The 22927-nt window shown below is 60.8% G+C and overlaps 2 protein-coding genes across 5 annotated transcripts; both read right to left on the bottom strand.

The window, feature by feature from the left end:
• Positions 1 to 163: 163 nt before the first annotated feature.
• MTA2 (metastasis associated 1 family member 2) lies at positions 164 to 15503 on the bottom strand. 4 transcript variants are annotated; one of them, XM_056510116.1, is made up of 18 exons: positions 15245 to 15503; positions 14264 to 14331; positions 14075 to 14168; positions 12808 to 12925; positions 12636 to 12699; positions 11668 to 11785; positions 11482 to 11584; positions 11303 to 11402; positions 10327 to 10515; positions 9616 to 9690; positions 8184 to 8239; positions 7978 to 8075; positions 7154 to 7293; positions 4918 to 5146; positions 3327 to 3416; positions 2509 to 2661; positions 1193 to 1341; positions 164 to 580 (listed from the first exon to the last, which is right to left on the bottom strand). In XM_056510116.1, exons 1-18 carry the CDS (start codon positions 15270 to 15272, stop codon positions 185 to 187), a joined length of 2268 nt encoding a protein of 755 aa, XP_056366091.1. In that variant the 5' UTR covers positions 15273 to 15503; the 3' UTR covers positions 164 to 184. The 4 variants fall into 4 exon arrangements, with proteins under 4 accessions (XP_056366091.1, XP_056366090.1, XP_056366092.1 ...); XM_056510115.1 differs by having other exon boundaries at positions 8184 to 8242; positions 15245 to 15501; XM_056510118.1 differs by having other exon boundaries at positions 328 to 580; positions 2531 to 2661; positions 8184 to 8242; positions 15245 to 15500.
• Positions 15504 to 15756: 253 nt separating this feature from the next.
• Positions 15757 to 22253, bottom strand: LOC130262614 (echinoderm microtubule-associated protein-like 3). The gene is made up of 6 exons (XM_056509936.1): positions 22142 to 22253; positions 20934 to 21031; positions 20137 to 20224; positions 17718 to 17816; positions 16957 to 17087; positions 15757 to 16046 (listed from the first exon to the last, which is right to left on the bottom strand). Exons 1-6 carry the CDS (start codon positions 22251 to 22253, stop codon positions 15906 to 15908), a joined length of 669 nt encoding a protein of 222 aa, XP_056365911.1. The 3' UTR covers positions 15757 to 15905.
• Between the last annotated feature and the right edge of the window lie 674 nt (positions 22254 to 22927).

Here is a 22927-nt window from a genome sequence, read left to right as displayed (position 1 = left end):
ACTTCCGCCGGAAGTGGTCCGTCCTTCCCGCTCCCCCACGCGCGGTCCATCCCTCACGGTTTTCCCCCCGTGGAAACGCGCCCCAACACAAACGTTCCGCCCGGTGTTCCCCCCGGTATTCCCGTTTCCCCCCTCCCGTTTCCCGCCGTTTTTTTGCTCCCGCTGAAGAAAAAACTCATCGCGTTTATTTCCTGTCGCTACAGAACCGGGACAGCCCGAGATACAAAACCGGGGGCGTCGCTCCACGTACAAAAGGGGCCCGCGGGGGGGGGTTTGGGGGGAGGGGAGGGGCCAGTAAGGACAGCGGGGGAGGGGCACCGGACCCCCCCCCCCCCCAACCCCCCCCGCGAGATTTTTCTATGGAAATAAAAAAAATACAAAAGGGGGCGGGTCGGGGGGGGATGGGAGGGGTCAGTCCTCGAGCACGATGGGCTCGGAGGTGCTGGCGGGGTGGGGGGGGGCGGGGGGCGCCAGGGCCGCCCCCGGGCGCAGGGGCAGCCCCGCCTTCACCTTCAGCGGGAGGTTGGGGCGGCGGGCGGCGCGGCGCAGCTCCAGGTGTGTCAGCGCCTTCCGCAGCGCCCTGGGAAACGGGGGGAGCACGGGGGGGTCACTTCGGGGAGCCCCCAAAAATTTACTGAGAGCCCCCCAAGGTAAAAATCTCAAATTTCCTGTACTGGGTGGTCTCGGTAGGCCACGAATGTCATGGGAGTCTGGGACTCCCAAAATCACCCAGGAGCTCCCAAACCCCGCTTGGGACCTCCCAAAATCTCCCCAAATCGGGTGTTCTTGGAGGTCATGAACACCATGGAGTTTAGGGCCCCAGGACCCTCCAAATCCCCTCGGGACCCCCCCAAAATCTCCCCAAATTGGGTGTTCCTGGTGGCCAGGAACAACCCCAGGACACCTCAAACCCTCCCAGACCCATCCAGGACTCCCCAAATCCCCCTCAGGACCCCCCAGTCTCCTTCAGGAGCCCCCCAAATGCCCCTCAGGACCCTCCAATCTCCTTCGGGACCTCCCTAAACCCCCTCAAATCCCCTCAGAACCCCCCATAGACCTCCTCATAACCCACTCAAACCACCTCGGGACACCCCCAAACCCCCTCGGGACCCCCTCTAAACCTCCACAGAACCCCCCCAAACCCCTTTAGGACCCCACTAAACCACCTCGGGCCCCCCCAAGCCCCCCGTACCGCGTGTCCTTGGTGGCCACGAACACCACGGGGTTGGGGGCGTCCGCCGGGTTCAGTTTCTGCCGTTTGGTGCCGGGGGGGGGCGCGGGGCGCAGCGCGGCCGCCAGGGGGCGCCCGTTGGCCGAGAAGGGCAGCGCCGCCGTTCCGACCTGCGCGGGAGCGTCAGCCAATCACAGCCTTCTAAACGGCCCCGCCCCCGCGACTCAGCCAATCACAGCGCGCCATGAGCTGTCAGTCATTCATAGCCCCGCCCTAACCCCAAACGCCCGTCAATCAGCCCCAGTCCCCGCCCACAAACATCCCCTGAACCAATCAGGTTTCAGTTCCGATGCCCCGCCCGCTGTCAATCATCCCAAGCCACACCCCATATATCCCAATCTGTCAATCATCTCACACCTTACCTGTCAGTCACCCCCAGCCCCACCCCCTGTTAATTACCTCATTCCTCCCTGTCAATCACCCTATCACCTCTGTCAATCATCCCACTTCCCCACCTGTCAATCAGCCCAATTCTCCCTGTCAATCACCCCAATTCCTCCCTGTCAATCACCCTATCACCTCTGTCAATCACCCCCATTCCCCCCTGTCAATCACCCCCATTCCCCCCTGTCAATCACCCCCATTCCCCCTGTCAATCACCCCAATTCCTCCCTGTCAATCACCTCCATTCCCCCCCCTGTCAATCACCCCAATTCTCCCCTGTCAATCACTCCATTCCCCTCTGTCAATCACCCCAATTCCCCCCTGTCAATCACCTCAATTCCCCCCTGTCAATCACCCCAATTCCTCCCTGTCAATCACCCCAATTCCCCCCTGTCAATCACCTCCATTCCCCCCTGTCAATCACCTCCATTCCCCCCTGTCAATCACCCCCGTCAATCACCCCAATTTCCCCCTGTCAATCACCCCAATTCCCCCCTGTCAATCACTCCATTCCCCCCTGTCAAATCACCCCATTCCCCCCTGTCAATCACCTCAATTTCCCTCTGTCAATCACTCCATTCCCCCCTGTCAATCACCCCAATTCCTCCCTGTCAATCACCCCAATTCCCCCCTGTCAATCACTCCATTCTCCCCTGTCAATCACCCCAATTTCCCCCTGTCAATCACTCCATTCTCCCCTGTCAATCACTCCATTCTCCCCTGTCAATCACCCCCATTCCCCCCTGTCAATCACTCCATTCCCCTCTGTCAATCACTCCCATTGTCCCCTGTCAATCACCCCCATTCCCCCCTGTCAATCACCCCCATTCCCCCTGTCAATCACTCCATTCCCCCCTGTCAATCACCCATCAATCCCCCCCTCCCCTTCGTACCCTCATGCGGGGGGGCCGGTGCCCATCTCCCCCCCCCCTCGTAGCCCCTCTTGCCCCCCAGCCCCGCCAGCCCCCGGCTCTGGCTCAGCTGGTTCCGGTTGATCGGGGTCTTGGTGCCTCGGGGGGTCTTCGGCTTCAGGGGGGCTTGGGCAGCTGGGGGGGGGAGCAGGGGGGTCAGGGGGTGTCCCCCCAATTTCCAAAATCCTCCCCCACACACACTTTGGGGTCACCCTCACTTCGTGCACCCACCACCACTGGGGACACCCTAAATCCTGTGCAGAGCCTCCCCCCCCCAGCCCCAGGGACCCCAAAATCCCCCAGAGACCCCCCCAATTCCCCCCTAAACCCCCAGCCCCAGGGACCCCAAAAATCCACCCCAGGGACCCCCAAATCCCCTGGAGAGCTTCCCCAAGCCCCCCAGGGACCCCTCAAACACCCCAGGGACCCCCCAAATATCCTGGAGAGCTTCCCCAAGCCCCCCAGGGATCCCCCAAACCCCCTGTAGAGCTTCCCCAAGCCCCCCAGGGACCCCCCAGTGCCCTGGAAAGCTTCCCCAAGCCCCCCAGGGACCCCCAAATCCCCTGGAGAGCCTCCCCAAGCTCCCCCTAGGGACCCCCCAAATACCCCAGGGACCCCCCAATGCCCTGGAGAGCTCCCCCTCCCAGCCCCAGGGACTCCAAAACTCCTCCCCAAACCCCCCAGGGAATCCCCAAAATCACCTCCAAACCCCCAAGGGACCCCAAAAATCCCCCCCCCAAATCCCCTGGAGAGTCTCCCCCAGCCCCAGGGACCCCCCAAAATGCCCCCCAGCCCCTCACCCAGCTCCTTGACGATGGCGGCGAGCGGCAGCCGGGTCAGCGGGTGGATCTTCAGGGGGGCCTTGGCAGCCTTGGGCAGCCGGATGGAGCCTGGGGAGGGGGCACAGGGTCAGGGGGACCCCCCCAGTGCTGGGGGGAGGGTCCAGACACCCCCCAGGACCCCCTGAGGGGGGGCCAGACCCCCCCCATTGCTCCTCACACTCGGCATTGATGGTGCTGGGGGTGCTGAGGATCCAAATTCCCGTTTTTTGTCCCCGTTTTTCCCCACTCACACCCAGCTTTGCCGGCATTGGGGTCCATGAGGGTCCCAAACACCCCAAAATCCCATTTCTCCCTCTCAAACCCCCATTTTCTCCTCCCAAACCCCCACTAGTGACCCCAAACCCCCCACAAACTCCCATTATTGCCCCGTTTCCCCACTCACACTCAGCCCTGATGGCACTGGGGTTAAAGGGGATCCCAAACCCCATTTTCTCCCCCATTACTGACTCCAAATCCCAATTTGTGTCCCCCAGTCCCATCTCACACTTGGCCTTGACGGCGTTGATGGAATCATAGGGATCCCAAACACCCCAATATCCCCCCAAATGCCCCCCAAACCCCAACTTTTGCCCCCCAAACCGCCGTTTTTGTCCCCCATTCCCCCTCACACTCGGCCTTGATGGCGTTGGCGTTGATGGGGATGCAGGGATCCCAAACACCCCAATACCCCCATTACTGATCCCAAACACCCCAATACCCCCATTACTGACCCCAAACCCCTGTTATTGCCCCCTAAACCCCTGTTCCTGCTCCCCATTCCCCCTCACACTCGGCCTTGATGGCGTTGGCGTTGATGGGCATGTAGGGATCCAAAAACCCCAATACCCCCATTACTGACCCCAAACCCCCAAAATTGCCCCCTAAACCCCCCTCATACTTGGCCTTGATGGCGTTGATGGAATCATAGGGATCCCAAACAGCCCAATACCCCCCAAACCCCCATTATTGCCCCCCAAACCCCGTTACTGTCCCCCAAACCCCGTTACTGCCCCCCAAACCCCCATTTTTGCCCTCCAAGCCCCCATTATTGCCCCCCAAACCACTGTCATTGCCCCCCAAACCCCCCTCACACTCGGCCTTGATGGCGTTGGCGTTGATGGGCGCGTAGGGATCCCAAACACCCCAGTACCCCCATTACTGACCCCAAACCCCCCCAAACCCCCGTTATTGCCCCCCAGACCCCCATTTCTGCCCCCCATTCCCCCTCACACTCGGCCTTGATGGCGTTGGCGTTGATGGGCGCGTAGGGATCCCCAAACCCCCATTACTGACCCCAAACCCCCCTAAACCCCCGTTATTGCCCCCCAAACCACTGTCATTGCCCCCCATTCCCCCTCACACTCGGCCTTGATGGCGTTGGCGTTGATAGGCACGTAGGGATCCCAAACACCCCAATACCCCCATTACTGACCCCAATCTCCTGTTATTGCCCCCCAAACCCCCCTCACACTCGGCCTTGATGGCGTTGGCGTTGATGGGCGCGTAGGGATCCCCAATACCCCCATTACTGACCCCAAACCCCCATTCCTGCCCCCCAAACCCCCCTCACACTCGGCCTTGATGGCGTTGGCGTTGATGGGCGCGTAGGGCCGGCGGGCGGCGCGCCGCGGCTGCAGCACGTCGCGGCACAGGCGGCGCGACAGCCGCGTCAGCCGCGTGGTCTGCAGCAGGAACGTCTGGCGGTTCTTGGCCAGCAGCTTGGCACGGCTGGCGCTCGTGGTGTACGGGGACAGCGACTGCGCCTCGGGCCGCGACAGGTGGCCCCGGGAGTGGGGCTCCTGCGGGAGTGAGGGGGTCACATCACCCAAAAATCACCCCAAAAACCACCCCAGAACACCCATGGTTCTGTACAGGGACAGGTGACCCCTGGAGTGGGGTTCCTGTGGGATTGAGGGGGTCACATCACCCAAAAAACACCCCAGAACATTGTATGGGGACAGGTGGCCCCGGGACTGCGGCTCCTGCGGGACTGAGGGGGGTCACATCACCCCAAAATCACCCCAAAAACCACCCCAGAACAGCTCATGGTTTTGTACAGGGACAATTGGCTCCAGAGTGCGGCTCCTGCGGGATTGAGGGGGTCACAGAGATCTTGTCACCCCAAAAACCACCCCAGAACAGCCCATGGTTCTGTACAGGGACAGGTGGCCCCGGGAGTGGGGTTCCTGCGGGAGTGAGGGGGTCACATCACCCAAAAAACACCCCAGAACTTTGTATGGGGACAGGCGGCCCCGGGAGTGCGGCTCCTGTGGGATTGAGGGGGTCACAGAGGATCCTGTCATCCCAAAAACCACCCCAGAACATTGTATGGGGACAGGTGGCCCTGGGAGTGGGGGTGTCAGAGAGGATCTTGTCACCCTGAAAAACCACCCCAGAACAGCCCATGGTTCTGTACAGGGACAGGTGGCCCCGGGAGTGCGGCTCCTGTGGGATTGGGGGGGTCACATCACCCAAAAATCACCCCAAAAACCACCCCAAAAACCACCCCAGAACAGCCCATGGTTCTGTACAGGGACAGGTGACCCCTGGAGTGGGGTTCCTGTGGGAGTGAGGGGGTCACATCACCCCAAAATCACCCCAAAATCCACCCCAGAACACTGTATGGGGACAGGTGGCCCCAGGAGTGCGGCTCCTGCGGGAGTGGGGGAGTCAGAGAGGATCCTGTCACCCCAAAAACCACCCCAAGGTTCTGTACAGGGACAGGTGGCCCCAGAGAGCGGCTCCTGTGGGATTGAGGGGGGTCACAGAGGATCCTGTCACCCCAAAAAACACACCAGAACACCCATGGTTCTGTACAGGGACAGGCGACCCTGGGAGTGCAGCTCCTGTGGGATTGAGGGGGTCACATCACCCCAAAAATCACCCCTGAACAGCCCATGGTTCTGTACAGGGACAGGTGGCCCCTGGAGTGGGGCACCTGTGGGATTGGGGGGGTCACATCACCCCAAAATCCTCCCTGAAACCACCCCAAAACACTGTATGGGAATAGGTAACCCCGGGAGCGGGGCTCCTGTGGAATTTGGGGGGTTAGGGGGGGGTCCCAGAAGAAATTCAGGGGCTCTTAGAAACGTTTGGGGGGCTCTGAAGGAAGTTTAGGGGACTCTAAAGGGGATTTGGGGAGCTCTAAGGGGGATTTGAGGAATCCAAAGGAGGCTTAGGGTGTCCTGAGAGAAATCAGGAATCCCTCAGTGGGATCTGGGGTCCCAGGAGGTTCTGGGCGGTCCCAGGAGGTTTTTGGGGGTCCCAGGAGGTTCTGGAGGTCCCAGGAGGTTTTCGGGGGGTCCCTCAGTGGGATTTGGGGTCCCTCAGTAGAATTTCGGTTCCCCCAGTGGAATTTGAGGGTCCCAGGAGGTTTTGGGGGTCCTTCAGTGAAATTTGAGGGTCCCAGGAGGTTTTGGGGGATCCCTCATTGGGATCTGGGGGTCCCTCAGTGGGATTTGGGGTCACAGGAAGTTTTGGGGGTCCCTCAGTGGGATCTGGGGTCCCAGGAAGTTTTGGGGGGTTCCTCAGTGGGATTTGAGGTTCCAGGAGGTTTTGGGGGTCCCTCAGTGGGATTTGGGGTCCCAGGAGGTTCTGGAGGTTCCAGGAGGTTTGGGGGGTCCCTCAGTGGGATTTGGGGTCCCAGGAGGTTCTGGAGGTTCCAGGAGGTTTGGGGGGTCCCTCAGTGGGATTTGGGGTCCCAGGAGGTTCTGGAGGTTCCAGGTTTGGGGGTCCCTCACTGGGATTTGGGGTTCCCAGGAGGTTTTGGGGGGTCCCCAGGAGGTTTGGGGGGTCCCAGCTCTCACCGAGGCGCTGCGGGTCACCCCCTCCAGCTGGGTGGGGGTCTTGAGCCCCCCGTATTTCTTCCAGTAGATCCAGCAGGAGGCGCAGAGGCGGCACTGCATGTTGGGGGGGCCCCAGGCGTACCACTGGGGGGACTGGGACGCTGGGGGGGGCAACTGGGACTTACTGGGGGCACTGGGAGGCTGAGGGGGGACAGGGGGACACCCCCAAAGCAAAGCTCAGGGTCCCTCCGGCCCCCCCCACAGATCTCACCCCAGGACCAGGGAGAGCTGGAACCCCCAAATTCCTGCTCCCCAATCCCCAGGATTCCCTAAATCCCCCCAGGACCCCCCCAAACCAAACCCAAGCTCCCCCAGGACACCCCCAAATCCCACACCAGATCCCTATTAAAAGCCAGGGAGGCCCTTCTGGAACCCCCAAATTCCTGTTTCCCAAACCCCAGAGACCCCCTATGACCCCAGGCCCCCCAAAACCTCCTCAGGACCCCCCCAAAACCCCCCAGACCCCACTGACTGTGGTAGCTCTCTCAGCTCAGCCCTTTCTGGAATCATCAAATCCCTGATCCCCAAACCCCAAAACTCCCCAAGGACACCCCAAAACGCCTCAGGACCCCAAAAAGACCCCCACAAAGCCCCCCAGGACCCCCAGACCCCACTGACTGTGGCAGCTCTCTCAGCTCAGCCCTTTTTGGAATCACCAAATCCCTGATCCCCAAACCCCAAAACTCCCCAAGGACACCCCAAAACCCCCCAGGACCCCAAAAAGACCCCCCCAAAGCCCCCCAGGACCCCCCCAAAGTCCCCCAGGACCCCCAGACCCCACTGACTGTGGCAGCTTTCACAGCTCAGCCCTTTCTGGAATCCGGCCCCGTTGACGCCGGGTTTGGAGCCCACCGAGATGATCTGGTTGGGGTTGGGTTTGGTGCTGCAGGAACAGGAGTTTTTGGGGGGTCAGGGGATTTTGGGGGGCTCCAGGGGGGGTGTCCTGTGCCCCCCCAGGCCGGGCAGGGGGTCCCCAGAGCCCCCCACTCACTAGGTGGGGATGTAGACTTGCTTCAGTTTGCTGTCGGCCTCCGCTGCCTTCAGCCTCTTCTGCGAGCAGGGAGGGGGTGACAGGGGGTCCCCAAAAACCCCAAATCACCCCCAAACCCCAGAGACCCCCAGATCAGCCCCCCAAACCCCAGAGACCCCTCAAATCAGCCCTCCCAGACCCCAGAGACGCCCAAAATCAGCCCCCCCAAATCCCAAAAACCCCAAATCACCCCCAAACCCCAGAGACCTCCAGATCAGCCCCCCCAAATCCCAAAAACCCCCCAAATCAGCCCCCCCAAACCCCAGAGACCCCCAGATCAGACCCCCAAACGACAGAGACCCCCAAAATCAGCCCCCCCAAACCACAGAGACCCCCAGATCAGCCCCCCAAACCCCAGAGACCCCCCCCAAATCACCCCCTCCAAACCCCAGAGCCCCCAAATCAGCCCCCCAACCCCAATTTCACCCCCAAATCCCAATTTCAGCCCCCAAACCCTATTTCAGTCCCCCCAAACCCCAAATTCAGCTCCCTCAAACCCCCATTTCACCCCCCACACCCCAATTTTACCCCTCAAACCCCAATTTCTCCCCCCAAACCCCCATTTCACCCCCCACACCCCAATTTCAGCCCCCCCAACCCAAATTTCACCCCTCAAACCCCAATTTCTCCCCCCAAACCCCCATTTCTCCCGCCAAACCCCATTTTAGCCCCCCCAAACCCCCATTTCAGCCCCCCCAAACACCACTTCAGCCCCCCCAAACCCCAAAATCACCCCCAAACCCCAAATCCAGCCCCTCCAAACCCCATTTCACCCCCCAAACCGCAATTTCACCCCCCAAAACCCAACACCAGCCCCCCCAAACCCCAGTTTCACCCCCCCACACTCCAAAACCAACCCCCAAACCCCTATTTCACCCCTCAAACCCCAATTTCAGCCCCCCCAAACCCCCATTTCTCCCCCCAAACCCCAACACCAGCCCCCCCAAACCCCAATTTCAGCCCCCCACACCCCAAAATCACCCCCCAAACCCCAATTTCTCCCCCCAAACCCCAAATTCAGCCCCAAACCCCCATTTCAGCCCCCCAAACCCAATTTCACTCCCCAAACCCCAAAATCACCCCCCAAATCCCAATTTCAGCCCCCAAACCCCATTTCAGCCCCCCCAAACTCCAAATCCAGCCCCTCCAAACCCCCATTTCACCCCCCACACCCCAATTTCACCCCTCAAACCCCAATTTCACCCCCCAAACCCCATTTCAGCCCCCAAACCGCAATTTCACCCCTCAAACCCCAATTTCACCCCCCAAAACCCATTTCAGCCCCCAAACCTCAACACCAGCCCCCCCAAACCCCAGTTTCACCCCCCCACACCCCAAAATCAACCCCCAAACCCCAATTTCAGCCCCCCCAAACCCCATTTCTCCCCCATACCTGCTGGATGTAGCGGTCAGTGGTTTTCCACATGTAGTAGAACTGGACAATGCTGGCCAGAGACTTCCAGGGCAGCTGCAGGCACCAAACCCCAAGCTCAGGGGGGTTCCCCAAAAAAGGGACACCCCAAAATTACCCCAGTGATGTCAAACCAGCTCACCCCAAAATCGGGGGGCACCTCATTGGGATGAGTGAGTCACAAACCCTCCCAAAATTCCTGAGATCCCAAGGCAGCACCAAGGAGGAATCTGCCCCCCATTTCTCTCTAAAATCCCCCAAAAACCCCTCAAATCCCCAAAATCCCCCCAAAAAAAAACCCCAAAATCCCCCCCCTAAACACTGCTGCCCCCCAAACCTACACAAACCCCCACTCATGAGCACTGCTGCTCCCCAAAATCCCTCCCAAACTCTCACTCATGAGCACTGCTGCCCCCCAAACCCCCACTCACAAACACTGCAGCCCCCCAAACCCCCACTCATGAACACTGCTGGCCCCCAAACCCCCCAAAATCGCCCCCAAACCCCCACCCACGAGCACTGCTGCCCCCCAAACCTACACACACCCCCACTCATGAGCACTGCTGCCCCCCAAAATCCTTCCTAAACCCCCACCCATGAGCACAGCTGCCCCCTAAACCCCCCCAAATCCCTCCCAAACCCCCCCCCACGAGCACAGCTGCCCCCCAAACCCCCCCCAGGCCCCCCACTCACGAAGTCCTGCCGGATGTCGTTGAAGTCCTTCCCGTATTTCTCCAGGGCCTCCTCGAACAGCATGGCCTCGGAGGCCGACCACTCCTCCATCTCGTCCCGGCACAGCACCGGCCCCCCCTGCGGCACCAGCGTGGCCATGGCCCGGGCCAGGTCGTACCCGTTCCTCTGCAGCGTGTCCATGGCGTGGAACTGGGGACAGGGGGAACTGGGTGTACTGGGAGCACTGGGACAGGTCTAATGGACGGTTTGGGGTAGGTTTGGGGGGGTTTGGGGCAGGTTTGGGGGTTTCAGGGCTCCCCCAGCGTGGCCATGGCCCGGGCCAGGTCATAGCCGTTCCTCTGCAGCGTGTCCATGGCGTGGAACTGGGGACACGGGGGAACTGGGTGTACTGGGAGCACTGGGAAGGGTCTAAGGGGAGTTTGGGGCAGGTTTTGAGAGGTTTCAGGGTTCCCTTCTGCAGCACCAGTGTGGCCATGGTGTAGAAATGGGGAAAATGACGGATACTGGGAACACCGGGAGAGGTCTAAAGGGAAATTTAAAGCAGTTTTGGGGAGCTTTGAAGGAGGTTTGGGGGGCTTGGGGGAGTTTTGGGGTGCCCCTGAGTGCTCCAAGGCAGTTTTGGGCTGCCCCAGTGGGACATGCAGGATCCCAAGGAGGTTTTGGGGTGCCCCAGTGGGACATGCAGGATCCCAGGGCAGTTTTGGGGTGCCCCAGTTTTGGGGTGCCCAGTAGGACATGCAGGATCCCAGGGCAGTTTTGGGGTGCCCCAGTTTTGGGGTGCCCCAGTGGGACATGCAGGATCCCAGGGCAGTTTTGGGGTGCCCCAGTGGGACATGCAGCATCCCAGGGCAGTTTTGGGGTGCCCCAGTTTTGGGGTGCCCCAGTGGGACATGCAGGATCCCAGGGCAGTTTTGGGGTGCCCCAGTGGGACATGCAGGATCCCAGGGCAGTTTTGGGGTGCTCAGCCCCCCCTCACCAGGGTGATGTCTCTGGAGGCGGCGGCCGCGCTCATGTGCAGGCTGGGCTGGCGGATGGAGCTGCTGCAGTCCAGAGCCCTGGCAAAGGTCCCCACAGCCCTGGGGGGCACATGGGGGGTTCAGAGGGGTCCCCCAAAACCCCCCTGCCCCCCCCCAGCTCCCCCAGCCCCCCCCTCACCGAGCCACCACCAGGAACTGGTCGATCTGCCGGTCGGTGAGGGGGTTGTCGGGGTCCCACACCTTCATCTCCATCTTCTGCTGGTTCCTGTTGTCTGACTCACCTGAGGGCAGTTTGGGGGGGCTCTCAGGGTGAACCCCCACATCCTGCAGCCCCCCCCCTCCCAGAACCCAGAGCCCCCCAAACCTTCAGCCAGGCGCTCGGGGATCTCAGCCTGGTACTTGCAGCCCACCCTGATCTCGCCCTGATCCGCCAGCAGCGTCTTCTGCACCGGGTCGAACACCAGCGAGTAGAAGAAGCAATCCTGGGGGGAGAGGGGGGGCTCAGAGGGGTGGGGAGACCCCAAAAACCCCACCCAGACTCTCAAAATCCTGCCCAGACCCCAAAAATCCCACCCAGACTCTCGAAATCCTGCCCAGACCTCCAAAATCTCCTCCAGACTCCAAAATCCCCCATTCAGACCCTCAAAATCCTGCCCAGACTCTCAAAATTCCCCCCAAAACCCTTAAAATCCCACCTAGAACAAAAAAATCCTCCCACAGACCCTCAAAATCCTCCCCCCAGACCCCCCAAATCCCCTCCAAATCCCTCAAATCCCTCCTCAAACCTGCAAAACCCCCCCCAGACCCCCAAAATCTCCCCCTAGACCCTCAAAGTCTCCTCTCACACCCTCAAAATTCCCCCTCAGACCCTCAAAATCCCCCTCCAGATGTCCCCAAACCCCAAAAGTCCCCTCTAGACCCCTCAAAATCCCCCTTAGATCCCAAAATTCCCCCTCAGACCCCCAAAATCTCCTCCCAGACATCCAAAACACCCCCTAGACCTCCAAAATCCTCCCCTAGACCTCCAAAATCCTCATCCCAGACATCCAAAATCCACCCTAGACCCCCAAAATCCCTCCCAGACCCCAAAAATCTCCCCTAGATCCCCCAAAATCCTCTCCCAGACCCCAAAAACCTCCCCTGGACACCCCAAAATCCTATCCCAGACCACAAAAACCTCCCCTAGACACCCCAAAATCCTATCCCAGACCCCAAAAATCTCCCCTAGACACCCCAAAATTCTCTCCCAGACCCCAAAAATCTCCCCTAGACACCCCAAAATCCCTCCCCAGACCCCCCAAATCTCCCCCAGCCCCATTTCAGGGCACCCACCTCCTTCTCCAGGTACTGCCCCAGGATGTCGGTCTCGTTCAGCAGCGTCACGCTGCACTTCCCCCTGCGGGGAAAAACCGAGGAGGGGGTGACCCCAAAACCTTCCCCACGCAGGGGAAGCCCCCCCAAACCTTTCTCCCACCCCTCCCAGGGGGATTTTTGCCCCCCCTACCGGATGTGGGTGGCCGGGAGGGACTCGAACTGGCGGGACAGGAACAGCTCCCGGTGCTTGAGCTGGTGCCGCTGCTGCTCCGTCATCGGCGGCTGCTTGGACTCCTCCTCGAACTCGCCTGGGGGGCCGCGGGGGGGTCACGCCAAAATCCGGCTGGGAGGGCCATTGTTCTCCCCAAAAAATCCCCTCCGGGGTTTTGGCAGCGGCTCCCGGGAAGGGGGAGGGGAGGGAGGGAGGGGGAGGGGCTGGGGGAGGGCGGGACGCCCCCCAGTTTGAGTGGGGGGGGTTTGGGTTCTTTACTCATCCTCAAGCCCCAAAATGGGTGAAGACCCCCCCCCAAAAAATCAGCTGGAGGGTGGTGGAGAGGGACAGAGCAGCTCCAACCCCCCCCTCAAATTTGGGGCATCCCTTTGGGAGGGGTCATGGAACCCCCCACAGCACCCCAAAATTACCCCAGAAACGTCAAACAAGCTTCCCCCAAAATTACCTCATTGATGTCAAACCAGCTTTCCCCAAAATTTGGGGGCACCTCATTGGGATGAGTGAGTCACAGAACCCCCCCAAAATTCCTGAGCTCCCAAAGCAGGAGCAATACCAAAGAGGGATCTTCACCCCAAAACCCCACAAAACCCCCCCCAAAATCCCACTCATGGGTGTTGCTGTCAGCCTGGCTTTTAAACCTGCCCCTCAAATTCCCAAAAACCCCCCCAAAATCACCCCAAACCCCCACTCACGGGCATTGCTGCCAGCCAGGCTGTTGAGACTGTACCCCAAATCCCAAAAACCCCCCTAAACCCCCCCCAAAAATCTCCCCAAGCCCCCACTCACAAGCATTGCTGTCAGCCAGGCTGTTGAGACTGCACCCCAAATCACCAAAACCCCCCCATAATCCCCCCTAAACTTCCACTCACAACATTGCTGTCAACCAGGCTGTTGAGGCTGCACCCCAAATCCCCAAAAACCCCCACAAAAATCCCCCCAAGCCCCCACTCACAAGCATTGCTGTCAGCCTGGTTTTTAAGCTGCACCCCAAATCCCCAGAAGCCCCCAAAAACCCCCCAAAAGCCCCAGAAATTCCCCCAAACTCACAAGCATTGCTGTCGGCCAGGCTGTTGAGGCTGCACCCCAAATCCCCAAAAACCCCCCCAAAATCCCCCCCAAACCCCTACTCACAAGCATTGCTGTCGGCCAGGCTGTCGAGGCTGCACCCCAAATCCCCAGAATCCCCCAAAAAAACCCCAAAACCCCCCCCAAACCCCCCACTCACGGGCATTGCTGTCAGCCAGGCTGTTGAGGCTGCTGGAGATGTCTCTCCTCCGGAACAAACAAACCACCTTTGCCTCCACGTTGCCATTGGCAGTCTGGGGGGGGGCACAGGGGGTCAGGGGGGGCTCCCTCAGCCTTGGGGACCCCCCCCCCCCAAAAACGGGGACCCCTCCAGGAGAGGGGGTCTCACCTTGTTGAGCTCCTCAATGCGCCGCACCAGGTAGGGGTTGCTGGAGGAGTTCTCAAAGTAGACGTAGTCTGGGGAAAAAGGGGGTGAAAATTTGGGGGGGGTCGTGAGGGGAAACCCCCCCAAAAATCCCTTTTATTGAACGACCCAGGATCTCCCTTCAGTCCTTATTAAAAAAAAAACTTGGAGGGGTTTTCAAAGCCAGATGTTCTCTCCATAGGAACTGGGGGGCTCCTTATCCCATTTCCTCCTCAACCCCCCAATTCTCGCAAATGGTGGGGCAGGACCCCCACCCCCCAAAAAAAAATTGGGGTTCCCCTTCCTGGGGTTCTCCCTCACATCCAAGGCCCCCCATTTTCCTTTAGATTTTGAGGGGGGGTGTCTCAGGAATTGGGTTCCACCCCTCCCATGGACCCCTAAATCTCCTCCCCATTTCTGGGACCTCTTTTTCCTCACAGACCCCCAAATCCCCTCACGGACCCCCTTAATCCCCTCATGGAACTCTTTCCTTTTCGGGACCCCCAAACACCCTCACAAGATCCCCCTAAATCCCCTCACAAGACCACCCCCCCGCCAAATTCCCGCACGGGACTCCCCCTTTACGGGACCCCCCATTCCCTCACAGGACACCCCCACTGTTTCCGAGACCCCCAAATTTCCTTCCAAGACCTTCTCCCCCTTTCCAGGACCCCCAAATCCCCTCACAGATCCCCTCTTTCCGTTGTGGGACCCCCCACTCCCCTCACGCCTCTCCCTTTCCGGGACCCCTCACAGCCGCCCCTTAACCCCTCACGGACCCCCCCAAATCCCCTCACGGCCTTCCCGCGCCTCAGGGAACCTCCAAATCCCCTCACAGACGTCCCCCTCCCCCCGCGCTTTCCGGGACCCCCCAAATCCCCTCAGGGCGCCCCCGGCCCCCTCAGGGTCCCCTCGGCCGCCCGGCCCGGCCCCGTCGCGGCTCCCCGCGCCCCCCAGCCCGCTCACCGCCGACGCGGTACATGTTGGCCGCCATGGCCGCTCGCTCGGCCGCGCTACCCCCGGGCCCGGCCCCGGCCGCGCTTCATCGCCGCTCCCGCCGCCTCCGCGCCGGCACGGCCGGTTCGGAGCCCTTCGGGCACCTCCGGAGAGGCTTCGGGCACCCCCGGAGACGTTCGGCAACCTCCGGCAAGGCCTCTCGGGCACCTCCGGAAAGGGTTTGGGCACCTCCGGAGAGGTTCGGGCACCGCCGGATTCGTTCGGGCACCTCCGGGGCGGGATCGGCACCGCCTCGGGCGCTTCCGGAACGACTTCGGCACTTTTCGGCCCGGCTTCGGGAAAGCCTCGGCTTAGCCTCGGCTCTTTCCGGCACTCCTCGGCTCAACCTCGGCTCTTTCCGTAAAGCGCTCGGCGAGTTCCGCCAGAACCGGAAAGGCCCTGAGGGCGGGGAGGAGGAAAAACCCGCGGCGCTTCCGGGAAGCGGCGGCGATTCCGGCGCGGAAGAAGCGGCGGGGCCCAACCCTGACCCCAAGGCTTTATTGACGCCTCAGTCACAGTGCAGCGCGAAAACGCGGCGGGAGGGAGGGTTCAAACCAACCCCCGAGCCGCTCTTTGGTCCCAGGAAGGGGAAAGGGGAGGAGGAAGCAGCGAGGAAGAGGAAGCGCGGGGCTCAGCCGCTGTCGCCGGGCAGCACCCGCCATTGGAAGACGCTGGTGTCCTTCCCGCCCAGCGACACCAGGTGCCCGTCGTCGTGCGTGAAGCGCACGTTGGTCACGTGGCTGCCGTGCCCGCCGTACACGTGACTGGGCGCCTGTGAGGGAGAGGTCACGTGTGGGGTCACGTGGTGTCCCACGCACGGCCACACCCACCTCAAACTGGGACCCCCAAAACTGGGGACAGGACCCCCCTGATCCCCCCAAATTGGGGTCTGGGACTCCTGAAAATTGGGGTCTGAACCCCCCCCCAATCCCTGCAAATTGGAGTTTGGGACCCCCCAAAATTGGGGTCTGGGACCCCCATAACCTCCCTTGCCAGCCCCCCCACGACCCCCAGAGCCCCCCAGAGTCCCCTGCCCACCTTGGGGCCCTGGAACTGCCGAACTTTGCCCAACCAGGACCTTCCTGACCCCCAAATAAAGGTCTGGGACCCCCCAAATCGGGGTCTGGGACCCCCATAACCCCCCTTGCCAGCCCCCCCATGACCCCCAGAGCCCCCCCAGGGCCCCCCCCAGCCCCCTGCCCACCTTGGGCCGGGCACAGGTGTCCTGGAACTGCTGAACTTTGCCCAACCAGGACCCTCCTGTCCCCCAAATCAGCACCTGGGACTCCCCAAATCGGGGTCTGGGACCCCCATAACCCCCCTTGCCAGCCCCCCCACGACCCCCAGAGCCCCCCCAGGGCCCCCCCCAGCCCCCTGCCCACCTTGGGCTGGGCACAGGGGTACTGGAACTGCTGAACCAGGACCCTCCTGACCCCCAAATTGGGGTCTGGGACCCCCATAACACCCTTGCCAGCCCCCCCACGACCCCCAGATCCCCCCAGAGCCCCCTACCCACCTTGGGCCGGGCTCAGGGGTACTGGAACTGCCGAACTTTGACCAACCAGGACCTTCCTGACCCCCAAATCAGGGTCTGGGACCCCCCAAATCGGGGTCTGGGACCCCCATAACCCCCTTGCCAGCCCTCCCACGACCCCCAGATCCCCCCAGAGCCCCCTGCCCACCTTGGGCCGGGCACAGGGGTACTGGAACAGGTGCACCTTGCAGAAATCATCAGCCACGGCCACCACGCGCTCGTGGTGCGAGCGGCACAGCGAGTTGATGTCGGTGCCGTCAGAGCCGTCCGGCCACACCCCTGGATGGGGGGGGTCAGGGGGTCTGGTTCCTCCCTAATCCCCCCAAATTGGGGTCTGGGACCCCCATAACCCCCCCTTGCCAGCCCCCCCACGACCCCCAGAGCCCCCCCAGAGCCCCCTGCCCACCTTGGGGTCCTGGAACTGCTGAACTTTGCTCAACCAGGACCCTCCTGACCCCCAAATCAGCGTCTGGGAACCCCCAAATCAGAGTCTGGGACCCCCAGAGGCCCCCTTTCCAGCCTCCCCACGACCCCCAGATACCCCCCAGGACACCTAGAGCCCCTCCAAGACACCCCCTGAGCCCCCTGCCCACCTTGGGCCAGGCAAAGGAGCCCTGGAACTGCCGAACTTTGCCCAACCAGGACCCTCCTGACCCCCAAATCAGGGTCTGGGACCCCCATAACCCCCTTGCCAGCCCCCCCACGACCCCCAGAGCCCTCCCAGGACACCCCCACGACTCCTGGAGCTCCCCCAGACCCCCCCACCGAGCCCCCTGCCCACCTCGGGGCTGAACTTTGCCCAACCAGGACCCTCCTGACCACCAAATTGGGATCTGGGACCTCCCACATCAGGGTCTGGGACCCCCAAAACCTCCCAGCCCAGCCCTCCCCAGGAGCCCCCAGCCCCACCAAAGACGTGGAAGCCGAGCACGCAGGTGTAGGACGCCCATTCCCGGTCCCGGCTCTCGAAACGGTTCCGCAGCAACTTGCAGCCGCCGGCGACGTCCCCTGGGAAGGGGAGACCCCAAAATTTGGGGTGGGGGATGTGAGAGATTTCCCTCAAAAATTTGGGGTTGGGGATGTGAGAGATTCCCTCAAAAATTTGGGGTTGGGGATGTGAGAGATTCAACCAAAAATTTGGGGTTGGGGATGTGAGAGATTCAACCAAAAATTTGGGTTGGGGGATGTGAGAGATTCAAGCAAAAATTTGGAGTGGGGGATGTGAGAGATTCCCCACAAATTGGGGTTGGGGGCTGTGAGAGATTCCCCACAAATTGGGGTTGGGGATATGAGAGATTCTCCCCAAAATTTGGGTTGGGGGATGTGAGAGATTTCTCCCAAAATTTGGGGTTGGGGGATGTGAGCGATTTCTCCCAAAATTTGGGGTTGGGGCTGTGAGAGATTTCTCCAAAATTGGGTTGCGGGTTGTGAGAGATTCTCCCCAAATTTGGGGTTGGGGATGTGGGAGATTCCCCCAAAATTGGTGTTGGGGGATGTGAGAGATTCTCCCCAAAATTGGTGTTGGGGGATGTGAGAGATTCCCCACAAAAATTTGGGGTTGGGGATATGAGAGATTCTCCCCAAAATTTGGGTTGGGGGTTGTGAGAGATTCTCCCCAAAATTTGGGTTGGGGGATGTGAGAGATTTCTCCCAAAATTTGGGGTTGGGGCTGTGAGAGATTTCTCCAAAATTGGGTTGCGGGTTGTGAGAGATTCTCCCCAAAATTTGGGGTGGGGGATGTGAGAGATTCTCCCCAAAATTTGGGGTTGGGGATGTGAGAGATTCCTCACAAATTTGGGTTGGGGATATGAGAGATTCAAGCAAAAATTTGGGGTTGGGGCTTGTGAGAGATTCCCCCAAAATTTGGAGCTGAGGGCAGTGAGAGATTGCCCCCAAAATTTGGGGTTGGGGCTGTGAGAGATTCCCCCAAAATTGGGTTGGGGGTTGTGAGAGATTCTCCCCAAAATTGGTGTTGGGGGTTGTGACAGATTCCCCCCAAAATTTGAGGTGGGGGTTGTGAGAGGTTCACCCCAAATTTGGGTTGGGGGCTGTGAGAGATTCCCCTAAAAATTTGGGGTTGGGGCTGTGAGAGATTTCCCCCAAAAATTGGGGTTGGGGATGTGAGAGATACCCCTCAAAATTTGGGTTTGGGGGATGTGAGAGATTCAACCAAAAATTTGGGTTGGGGGATGTGAGAGATTCAAGCAAAAATTTGGAGTGGGGGATGTGAGAGATTCCCCACAAATTGGGGTTGGGGCTGTGAGAGATTCCCCCAAAATTGGGTTGGGGGTTGTGAGAGATTCTCCCCAGAATTGGTGTTGGGGGTTGTGAGAGATTCTCCCCAAAATTTGGGGTTGGGGATGTGAGAGATTCCCCACAAATTTGGGTTGGGGATATGAGAGATTCAAGCAAAAATTTGGGGTTGGGGCTTGTGAGAGATTTCCCCCAAAATTTGGGTTGGGGATGTGAGAGATTTCCCCCAAAATTGGTGTTGGGGGCTGTGAGAGATTCCCCACAAATTGGGGTTGGGGATATGAGAGATTCTCCCCAAAATTTGGGTTGGGGGTTGTGAGAGATTCTCCCCAAAATTTGGGTTGGGGGATGTGAGAGATTCTCCCCAAAATTTGGGTTGGGGGATGTGAGAGATTTCTCCCAAAATTTGGGGTTGGGGCTGTGAGAGATTTCTCCAAAATTGGGTTGCGGGTTGTGAGAGATTCTCCCCAAATTTGGGGTGGGGGATGTGGGAGATTCCCCCAAAATTTGGGGTTGGGGGTTGTGAGAGATTCCCCCCAAAATTTGGGGTGGGGGGCAGTGAAAGCCACCCAAAATCCAGGAGGGGGAAGTGAAAGTGAAACCCCCCAAAATCTGGGAATGGGATGGGAAAGTGAGACCCCCCCTCACCCCCCAAAATTCAGGGAAGGGGCAGTGAAACCCCTCCCCAAAATTTGGGGTTGGGATCCCTAAAAGGGTCAGGAAGGTTCTGGAAAGCTCAGAAAGGTTCTGGAAGGTTCTGGCAGGTCAGGAAGGTCCTGGCAGGGTCAGGAAGGTTCTGGAAGGTCTTGGCAGGGTCAGAAAGGTTCTGGCAGGGTCAGGAGGGTCCTGGCAGGGTCAGGATGGTCCTGGCAGGGTCAGGGGGTTCCCCCCAGCTCTGGGGGTCCTGGCAGGGTCAGGAAGGTTCTGGAAAGCTCAGAAAGGTTCTGGAAGGTCCTGGCAGGGTCAGGAAGGTCTTGGCAGGATCAGGAGGGTCTTGGAAGGTTCAGAAAGGTCCTGGCAGGGTCAGGAAGGTCCTGGCAGGGTCAGGAGGAGCCCCCCAAGCCCCCAGACTCACAGTAGAGGATCTCATAATCCCCCGAGTTGGACATGATGAACCGGCCGTCCTTGGACCAGTCCAGGTGGGTGATGAAACTGGAGTGACCCTGGGGGGGGTGAGGGGGGTCATTGGGGGGCTGGGGGATTTTGGGGACCCCCCCCAGGACACCCAGGGCCCCCCCAGGACCCCCCTAATCCCCCCAGGACCCCCCCAGGACCCCCAGGACCCCTCAATCCTCCCAGAACCCCCCAAATCCCCTCCAGGACCCCCCCAATCCCCCCCAGGACCCCCCAGATCCCCCCCAATCCCCCCAGGACCACCCCTTGACTCCCCCATGACCCCCCAATCCCCCCCAGGACCCCCCCAAAACCCCCCAATCCCCCCCAGGACCCCCCAAATCCCCCCCAATCCCCCCCAGGACCTAACCAGGACCCCCTAATCTCCCGCAGGACCCCCCAAATCCCCTCCAATCCCCCCCAGGACCCCCCACATCCCCTCCAAATCCCCTACATGACCCCCAGGACCCCCCCAAATCCCCTCCAATCCCCCCCAGGACCCTCCAAATCCCCCCCAATCCCCCCCAGGACCCAACCAGGACCCCCTAATCTCCCCCAAGACCCCCCAAATCCCCTCCAATCCCCCCCAGGACCCCCCAAATCCCCTCCAAATCCCCTACATGACCCCCAGGACCCCCCAGGACCCCCCCAATTCCCCCCCAAATCCCCCTCTACCCCCCCCAATCCCCTCCAGGACCCCCCAAATCCCCCCCAGGACCCCCCAGGACCCCCCCAATCCCCCCCAGGACCCCCCCTCACGGTGCAGCGGCCGAAGCGGGTGAACTTGCGGCCGCCCTCGGCCACGCTGTAGATGTAAATGAAATTGTCGTGGGAGCCGATGGCCAGGAAGGAACCGTCTGCAGTTTGGGGGGGACACGGGGTTGGGGGGGTCAGGGGGGGTCCCACATATCGGGGGGACTCCCATAAAGGGGGTTTGGGGATCCCACATATCGGGGGGATCCACACAAGGGGAGTTTGGGGGTCCCACACATTGCAGGATCCACACAAGGGGGATTTTGGGGGGTTCCACACATTGCAGGATCCACAGAAGGGGGATTTTGGGGGTCCCACACATTGGAGGGATTGGGGGATCCATACAAGAGGATTTTGGGGGTTCCCACACATTGAGGGATCCACACAAGTGGAGTTTTGGGGGTCCCACACATTGGAGAGGTTGGGGGGACCCACACAAGGGGATTTTGGGGGGTTCCCACACGTTGGGGGGATCCACACAAGAGGATTTTGGGGGGGTTTGGGGGGTCCCACACAATGAGAAGTCCAACATAAGGGAGGTTTGGGGGGAGCTTTGGGGGTCCCACACGTTGGAGGGGGTTGGGGGGACCCACACAAGGGGGATTTTGGGGGGTCCCACATAAGGGGGATTTTGGGGAGTTGGGGGGGTCCCATACATTGGGGACGAGCACAGAGGGATTTTGGGGGGGTCCCACAGAAGGCAGGGACTGGGAGTAGGGGACACCCCGTGTGCCATGGGGACAGGGAGGGGACAGGGAGGGTTTGGGGACAGTTTGGGGACAGTTTGGGGACAGTTGGGGACAGTTTGGGGACAGTTTGGGGACATTGGGGACAGTAGGGGACAGTTTGGGGACACTGGGGACAGGGACTGCGGGAGTCTCCTGGATTCTTTCATCTTCTCCAACAAGGGACAGTCTGGGGACAGTGGGGACAGTCAGGGACAGTTTGGGGACAGTCTGGGACAGTGTGGGGACAGTGTGGGGACAGTTTGGGGACAGTCTGGGGACAGTGGGGTCAGTCAGGGACAGTTTGGGGACAGTCTGGGACAGTGTGGGGACAGTGTGGGGACAGTTTGGGACAGTGTGGGGACAGTGTGGGGACAGTTTGGGGACAGTCTGGGGACAGGGAGGGTTTGGGGACAGTGTGGGGACAGTTTGGAGACAGTGTGGGGACAGTTTGGGGACAGTGGGGACAGTGGGACAGGCAGGACCGACCCGGTGAGAAGCGAACCACCGAGAGCTGCTCGCTGCTGTCAGAGCCCCCGGCCAGGAACTGCCGCGTGTCCGTGTCCAGCACCAGCCACCTGGGGAGGGGACATGGGGACATGGGGACACTGGGGGGCATGGGGACAGGGAGGGGACACGGGGACATTGGGGGACATGGGGACAGGGATGGGAACAGTGACAGGGGACAGGGGACATGGGGACACTGGGGGGCATGGGGACACTGGGGGACATGGGGGGACATGGGGACACTGAGGGGCATGGGGACACTGGGGGACATGGGGACAGGGATGGGAACAGTGACAGGGGACATGGGGACACCAGGGAGACATGGGGCTGGGACAGGGGACAGGGATGGGGACATGGGGACACTGGGGGACATGGGGACACTGAGGGGCATGGGGACAGGGAACATGGGGACACCAGGGGGGACATGGGGACATGGACACGGACAGTGGGACAGGGACAGGGTCAGTGGGATGGGGACAGTGACAGGGGACAGGGATGGGGGGGACAGGGGACAGGGACAGGGGGGACATGGGGACAGTGACAGACACATGGGGACAGGGGACAGACACAGGGACATGGGGACAGTGAGGACATGGGGATGTGAGGACACAGGGACAGGGGACAGGAAGGGACATGTGGAGGGGACACAGGGACACCAGGATGGGGGACATGGGGACCACGGGCACTGTCCCCGCCTGTGTCCCCCCCATGTCCCCAAAGTCCCCAATGTCCCCAAAGTCCCCAATGTCCCCAAAGTCCCCAATGTCC

This window comes from Oenanthe melanoleuca, chromosome 25 (assembly GCF_029582105.1).
Source record: "Oenanthe melanoleuca isolate GR-GAL-2019-014 chromosome 25, OMel1.0, whole genome shotgun sequence".
In the NCBI taxonomy this organism is placed as follows: Eukaryota; Metazoa; Chordata; class Aves; order Passeriformes; family Muscicapidae; genus Oenanthe; species Oenanthe melanoleuca.
This window is presented reverse-complemented; position numbering and strand designations above follow the sequence as displayed.

What these genes read in the sequence shown, in the direction of transcription:
- MTA2 (XM_056510115.1), bottom strand. Translation starts at nt 15,272, where the DNA reads ATGGCGGCCAACATGTACCGCGTCGGCG. An exon ending in CAACGCCATCAAGGCCGAGT is followed by an intron (nt 3,417 to 4,917) that starts GTGAGGGGGGTT and finishes CCCCCTCCCCAG; the next exon opens with GCTCCATCCGGCTGCCCAAG. An exon ending in ACCGGCCCCCCCGCATGAGG is followed by an intron (nt 1,342 to 2,508) that starts GTACGAAGGGGA and finishes GCTCCCGCGCAG; the next exon opens with GTCGGAACGGCGGCGCTGCC.
- LOC130262614 (XM_056509936.1), bottom strand. Translation starts at nt 22,253, where the DNA reads ATGTCCCCATGTCCCCTCCCCAGGTGGCTGGTGCTGGACACGGACACG. An exon ending in GGTGGTTCGCTTCTCACCGG is followed by an intron (nt 21,032 to 22,141) that starts GTCGGTCCTGCC and finishes CCCAAACTGCAG; the next exon opens with ACGGTTCCTTCCTGGCCATC. An exon ending in GCTCGGCTTCCACGTCTTTG is followed by an intron (nt 17,088 to 17,717) that starts GTGGGGCTGGGG and finishes CCCCCCATCCAG; the next exon opens with GGGTGTGGCCGGACGGCTCT.